At 35.1% G+C, this 7,557-nt stretch overlaps 1 protein-coding gene across 1 annotated transcript; it reads right to left on the reverse strand.

Moving 5' to 3' along the window:
- Positions 1-4,107: 4,107 nt before the first annotated feature.
- On the reverse strand, positions 4,108-7,165 carry LOC110696201 (probable trehalose-phosphate phosphatase 7). The gene is made up of 10 exons (XM_021873484.1): positions 6,702-7,165; positions 6,381-6,563; positions 6,147-6,287; positions 5,958-6,029; positions 5,704-5,832; positions 5,562-5,615; positions 5,344-5,445; positions 5,152-5,229; positions 4,907-5,047; positions 4,108-4,797 (listed from the first exon to the last, which is right to left on the reverse strand). Exons 2-10 carry the CDS (start codon positions 6,561-6,563, stop codon positions 4,651-4,653), a joined length of 1,047 nt encoding a protein of 348 aa, XP_021729176.1. The 5' UTR covers positions 6,702-7,165; the 3' UTR covers positions 4,108-4,650.
- Positions 7,166-7,557: the final 392 nt, after the last annotated feature.

Here is a 7,557-nt window from a genome sequence, read left to right on the forward strand (position 1 = left end):
ATTTTTAGACTTTTTTCGCCTGGAAATAATAATTGTCGAAATGTTTACCATGGTCCTTAATATCCTTCAGGAGTCCAATTGGGTGGGTGTAACCATCCAATTTAACTTTAAACGACTTATTTACCTGTTTACAACTTGCACCGATTTCATTAAATCAAGCCTACCACGAACATTTAAGACAACATAAAATGATCATATATGATTTCAAACGTCATTATATTACCCCCGATATGTATTCCCTAAAATCTCAAGGATTTTTGACACTGTGTCCCGAAACTTCTAAAATTTCTCAAAAAGCGTGAATATAAGCCTTCAATTTAGGAATTTTTTGACTTTCTTCGCCCGTAAATAAAATTTATAAAAATTACAGAAATTTTTACCATGGTCCCTAAAACCCTCCAGGAGTCCAATTGAGTGGGTTGAACTATCCAATTTGCCTTTAAACGGCCAATTTACCGGTTTCCAACTTGCACCGATATCATTAAATCAAGCCTACCACGAACATATATGACAACATATAATGATCATAAATGCCTCCAAACTGAATTATATGACCCCGAGATGTATACCCGAGAATTTCAAGACTTTTCGACACCGAGCCTCGAATCCTCCAAAATTTTTCAAAAAGTGTGGATATTAGCCTTCAATTTTGTAATTTTTGACTTTTTTCAGCCCGAAAATAAAAATTGCCGAAATGTTTACCATGGTCCCTAATATCCTCTGGGAGTCCAATTGGCTTGGTGGAACCTTCCAATTTGCCTTTAAACAACCAATTTACTGGTTTACAACTTGCATAGATTTCATTAATTCAAGCATATTACGAACATTTATGACAATATAAAATGATCATATATGGTTCCAAACGACATTATATGATCTTGAGATGTTCCCCCTAAAATATAAAGATTTTTCTACATTGGCCCTAAAACCTCCAAAATTTTTTGAAAAAACGTGGGTATTAGCTAGGGGGTGAGCATGGGACGGGTACCCGTACCGTTAGTACTAACGGTTCGGGTACCCGATAACCAAAATCACTAAAAGTGATACCCATAACCAAAACCGATAAGTTCGGGTACCCGGACTTCGGTACCCGGAATTTCGGATCGGTTATCGGGTACCCAATAAGATATCCAACAATGATAATTAAATTTAATTATATAGTTATTATGATATAATTTACAACTAATTAACAACAATACCATATGATCTTGACCAAATTATTAATAATATTACTAATCATTGATATTATAAAGTGATTATGAAGTAAAGTAAAAGTTTAGATTTATATTAATAGATTTAAGTAGGAAAAAAAAGCAAAAAAAAATGATTATAGGATCGGATCGGGTAACCGTTAATTTTAAAATAATACCCATAACCATACCCGATAACAAATTATCGTAACGGGTACCCGAACCGTTATGGTTATCGGATCGGGTACCCTAATTTTTGGAATGGTTACGGGTCGGTTTTTCGGGTTTTCGGTTTTTCGGGTAGTTTTGCTCAGCCCTAGTATTAGCCTTTAATTTTTAATTGAATTTTTTGACTTTTTTCGCCCGGAGATAAAAAATTCCGAAATGTTTACCATGGTCCCTAATACATTCGGGGAGTCCAATTGGGTGTGTGGAACCATCCAATTTGTTGTTAAACAGCCAATTTACCGGTTTACAACTTGCCTCGATTTCATTAATTTAAGCATACCACGAACATTTATGACAAAAAATAATGATCATATATGGTTCCAAACGGCATTATATGACCCCGAGATGTATCCCATAAAATTTCAAGACGTTTCGACATCGGGCCCCGAAACCTCCAAAATTACTGAAAAAGCGTAGATACTATCCTTCAATTTTTGCATTTTTTGACTTTTTTTTCTCGGAGTTAAAAATTGTCGAAAAGTTTACCATAGTCCTTAATACGCTACGGGAGTCCAATTGGGTGTGTGGAACCATCCAATTTGTTATTAAACAACCAATTTACCGATTTACAACTTGCACCGATTTACCGGTTTATAATGGCCAATTTAATTAACTTGCACTGAACCCGTTTTGAACCGAAATTGACCCTAACCCGTTTTAACCAGTCAAAAACCAAATTTAACCCGACTTGTTACTAACCTGACCTGAATTCAGCCCGACCCGTTTCTAACCTGACCCAAATTTAACCCAACCTTTTACAAACCCAACCCGAAATTAACTCGACTTGTTATTGACCTGACCCAAATTCAACCCGACTTGTTATTGACGGGACCCGAATTTTACCATACCTATTACTTACCCGACCCAAAAATTCAACCGGATCTGTTACTAACCTGACTTGAAATTAACACGACTGGTTATTGACCCGACTTAAATTCAACCCAAATTGTTCCTCGCCCGATTTGAAATCACCTTAAATGCAATTTAGACCACTTTACTATTGTTGATCAAAGCATTTTATATAGGGAGACCAAGTCGGTCCAGGCAAGCAAAAGAAAGGAGCATCATCCTCAAATTTAAGAGTTAAATATAGTATATATTTGTTGTATGGTCAAAGGAGATAATTATCTTTCTAAATTATAGACTATAGTTCCTTAGTATATTGTCACATATATTATAGTCAAAGAAAATAATTAGCTTGATAAAAATGATAATTATCTATTTATAGTTAGTTGAACCCGAATATGAACTGACTTGGAAATGACTCGATCTGATTTTAACCCGCAAATTATTGACTTGAACATAACCCAACTTGAATCCGAGAATGACCCGACTTGGAAATGATCCAACCTGATTATAACCCGCAAATTGTTGACTTGAACCGAACCCGACTTGAACCCGAGAATGACCCGACTTTAAAATGACCCGACCTGATTATAATCCGCAAATTATTGACTTGAACCGAACCCGACTTAAACCCGAGAATGACCCGACCTGATTCTAACCCGCAAATTGTTGACTTGAACCGAACCCGACTAGAACCCAAGAATTACCCTAACCCGTTTTAACCCGTGAAAACCCAAATTAAACCCGACCTATTGTTCACCCAACCCGAATGTAACCCGACTTGTTATTAACTGGACCTAAAACTGACCCAAACCCGATAAGAAGTATGACCCGACTAAAGCATGACCCAACCCAAACCCGACCCGCATAAGTTTTGGAATTAATCCGAATTGACCCGACCCGACCCACTCTCATCCGACTCAAACCCGACCCGTTTACCCGAATTGGCTGCTCTACCCATACCCACCATGGTTGATGGGGCGAGGTGGATTTTAGATTGTACTCGTCCTACTTCATACCCATCTCATAAATGCGTTCATATATGTAAAATAAATATTAAAAAATGTACTTTTTACTTTTACAAAAACATAAGCGAATTATAGTTGTAAATATAGTATTTTGTAATATATTTGTACTACTTCTGTTTTATATTATTTGCAAACTTTGGAGTATTATTTGTGAGCTATAAAAATATTCTAAGTAATTCAATAAAGAAAACACCGATTGTGTAATATTAAACTATTAGGTGAACTTTTTTTTCTTTGCTTGTATATTTTGGAGGTGAGGATTAAGTGGCTCTTGGCTGGGATTAGGTGTGAAGCGGTGTGTGAAAGGTGAGGATTAGGTGGGTATGAATATCCAAAAGGAGGTGGGGCACGAATGAGATGAAATTAAGACCCACGACAGAGATGAGGATAATAATGTTACGTGGGGATGTGATGTGATGCAAAAGCAAACATTTATCCCGCCTCATTGTTATGATGTTAAATTAGGCAAAATTTGCCAAAAAAACAAGATAAGGTTAAAATAGTAATTGTGATGCGGTATAAAAGGTAGAAACTGACAGTGGCGGATCTATTAAGGTGCACAGTGAGTCACGTGACTTACCAGCACAACAAAAAAAAACAACTAAGAGACCCCCTATTACAGATAGGCGGTCTCTTTGCTGAAGAGATCGCCTATTAAAATATAAGATAGGTGGTCTCTTTGTTGCTTCATTAGAGACCTGCTTTCATATTTCATTAAAGAGACCTGTTATATTTAATAACCGGTCTCTTAAGTTATCTAACTTTTTTTTTTTTTTTTTTTTTAAATTTATAATTCTTGTTTTTAAGTGAAAAATAGTGAAAAATCATAAAGTTAGTTTAATGTAATAGTTTTATAGTATGTATTTTTAGATCCTATTTTTGGATTGAAATCATTTTGGTGAAATATAATTTTTTTTATATAATTTTTGGATTGAAACAAGTGATCAATTATTGATGGTGACTCATAAGTTCGAAAATCCTGGATCCGCCACTGGAAACTGATATGAAGTATTTTTTGTAAGAGAATGTAGTAACTACCAAGGTGTTCATTATACCAGATAGCAAGTGACAAATTCCTCAGTTCTAATCATACTGATCAAAAGCCTTGGTGCAAGAAAACTTTGTTCATTCTATGCCAATAAAACATAGTTTGATGATACGAAAAAGTGCCGAATTGTCAGCAAAATATCAAAACAACTAAACTTACTAACTAATAGCCCTGTCCTCTATCTTGCACCAGTTCTCTAACTTACTTATTCCCTTTAATACTATATACAAACTACATATTTCCATAAACAATCACTTGGCCGTCATTAAAAAAACTCACTAGCTCAAGTGCTTCGACTGCTTCCTTTACTTTATAATCCCGAATTTTTTCTCCATTTTGCTAATCTTAGTAGGAATGTTAGTACTTCAGAAGGATCACGCAGGGAATGCGACGCCTTTGTCTCCTTAGGATTTTGTGACACAAGAATTGGAAATCCTTGTCCTCTTTTCTGTAACACCTGAAAGAACATTTTGTTTCAGTCACAATAAGCCCCAATGAATATCCTCCCCTGGAGCAAAATAATCTTATAAAACGAGTAGGTGAATCAAGTAAGAGAAGGAAAATACCTCGAAGGCATCTTCATCTGTTCGATCATCTCCTATGTAGATAGGAAGGACATCACTCGATTCAGCTAGACCTAGAGTGTCGAGTAAGTATTCTAGAGCATTACCCTTATTCCATTTTATAGATGGACGTACCTCCCAAACCTGTAAATGGTGTCTTGCATTAGTATTACAATCAATCGAGTGCACATAACAAATCGATTTCAGTTTATTCAGATGTTCTGTAATTGAATAGCCTTTCATCTTACCATTTTACCAGTAGTAGCATGAAATCGAGCATGTTTTTTCAAAACTTCCTTCACAACCTTTTTGACATCAGAATGAACCTGCAATTCCCAAGCAGTAAATCCCTCAGATAAATTTGAAGGTACATTATGTTAAATCGTTGTAAAAATTTTGCATAATAACAATTATTAGCTCTTATCTTCTGCATGAATTACCTTCTCTTCAGCTCTACGATAGTGAACAGAGATACAAAATCTATTGTGTTCAACTGTCACCCCTTTTAGCTCCTTTGTTGCCTTTTCGAGCTCATCATATATCTATTATGACAATCAAATATTCAGATATTATGTCATGAAAAATAACATCCTGCATAATGATTATGCCTTATGTTTATTAGATTTCTTTACAAGAAATTGCCTAATCATTAGCTTACCTTTTCGATTTCAGGCAAGAATTCTTGAGCGGGTTGAAAGATTACAGAGTTATCCTACAGTCCATAAGAAAGGTCAATATATGGTAATTTATTGTATCGAACACAATTATGTATCAAATAAAAGAGAAGGCCTACAACAAACCTTTTCGACAGCAACCGGAGGCTGGTAATTATTGTAGTCACCGGCCTTGTGCTTCCTTGGCGGAGCCATGATATCCATACCATGGCTCCCGGCATAATATACTTCATCTAACTTAACAAAGCCATGTACCTAACAGAATGTTAGAGGACTTGTATTAGCATTTAGCAACACTCACACTCTATAGATGTTTTAGGAACCAAAATATTATATTTCAAAACAGGGAAAATGCTGTAACTAATAACAGATGAACTTACCTTATCTCGGCTTCTTCCACTGATAATTGCTGTTGGAAAGATCCCTGCAACTTCACGTAATGCTACTCTCATCTGCACAACAAACACGATGCAGCCATATCACAATATTAACAGTAAGCTATCTCATAATCTCACTAAAAAAAAGCCTAGTGCATTCTGTACAAGTGTGTAGGAAAATTATTTTTTTACCGCATCAGACATGAAGGCTAACTCAGGATCATTAACAATAGGGGAGAGTGTCCCGTCATAGTCTAAGAACATAACGATCTTCTTTCCCTTCGCTGTATTCATCAGTTCCTCAAATGAGTTTAATGCCGAGGGATGATCAATCTACAAAACCAATGAAACAGATTATAATACATAGAACACATTTCTAAAAAAAATGAGACTGATTTAGAAATAAACTCTGGATTTTCTACTTACCAACCACTCTTCATATGTTTGTTCAGCAGTTGGTGTTATTGCCTTTTGTTCACATGGTTCAGGTGTCACCATGCTACTCCTTTCATTGCGCACATTCGATGCAAATCCATGAGATTGTGAAGTCGAGGGATGTTTGAAAAGTCCTATTGCATTGAACAACTTGCTCAACTTGTTTCTCATCATCTAATTTCATACATCAATTGAAAACAGAATGTCAGGATTTAGCAAGACTTCATCTAGGAAATGTTACAAGCCCAACAAGTCGATAATGTTAGGCTATATATGAAACATTAAAATCGAGTAACACCACGCAATTTTTACCTTAAACGAACTTGCTAGCTGATTATTAACACTAGAAGGTACAAGTGTTGAACCTACAGCTGAATTTGCAGTTGATGTAAGAATTTTTAATAAAAATGAAAATCTAAAAGAACAAATGCTCTTATTCACCAATCACATGAAGTCATGAAGTTTAAAGACAAATTTATGGATTAGAAAGTCACAAACTGACAAGCAAGCTGGCCTAATAATATTTTATTCTCATTTTCCTCTAAAATTTGGGATCATGAAAGCTCTGTTAGCTTTAATTAATTTATAGGCTCCTATGTTTAATAAGAAAAAAAATGTGTTCTCTGGCTTTACTGTCGAAAACAAACCTTAGAAAAGGAAAGATTACTGCACTACATACCACCTGACTCGATATTTAATCGATTCGTACAAAATCATGAAGAAAATCTAGTGTAGTTTTTTACAAGGTACAATCAAGAATAATTGAGCTTCAAACCAATTGTACTTAAGAAAAACATTGTTCATGTTCACCTAGTCAGATATTGGAGTATACACATTGCATAAGAGACTGAAATCAACCAAATGTTGTTGGTTTCTCTTTTTTGGTTCGAAAAGAAGGCAAAAGGCTAATGGATCATCCAATCTCCAACTTAGGAAACAAAACTCCTAGCCACTAAAACATTGTTTGATTTCGAATTCTTTTGGTTTATAGGATGTACGTACTTAAAGCATGGTTAGATACTTACATATATAATTAATAATCATTGAGCTTATTAATTAATTAAATAGTATTCGAGTGATAAGAGACAGAAGTTATTTTAAAACAAGTTTAACAACCTCTGGATTGGCTTTTCAAAATCATGAAAAGCCTTCATCAAAAACAAATAAA

This window comes from Chenopodium quinoa, unplaced genomic scaffold (assembly GCF_001683475.1).
Source record: "Chenopodium quinoa cultivar QQ74 unplaced genomic scaffold, ASM168347v1, whole genome shotgun sequence".
Lineage (NCBI taxonomy): Eukaryota > Viridiplantae > Streptophyta > Magnoliopsida > Caryophyllales > Amaranthaceae > Chenopodium > Chenopodium quinoa.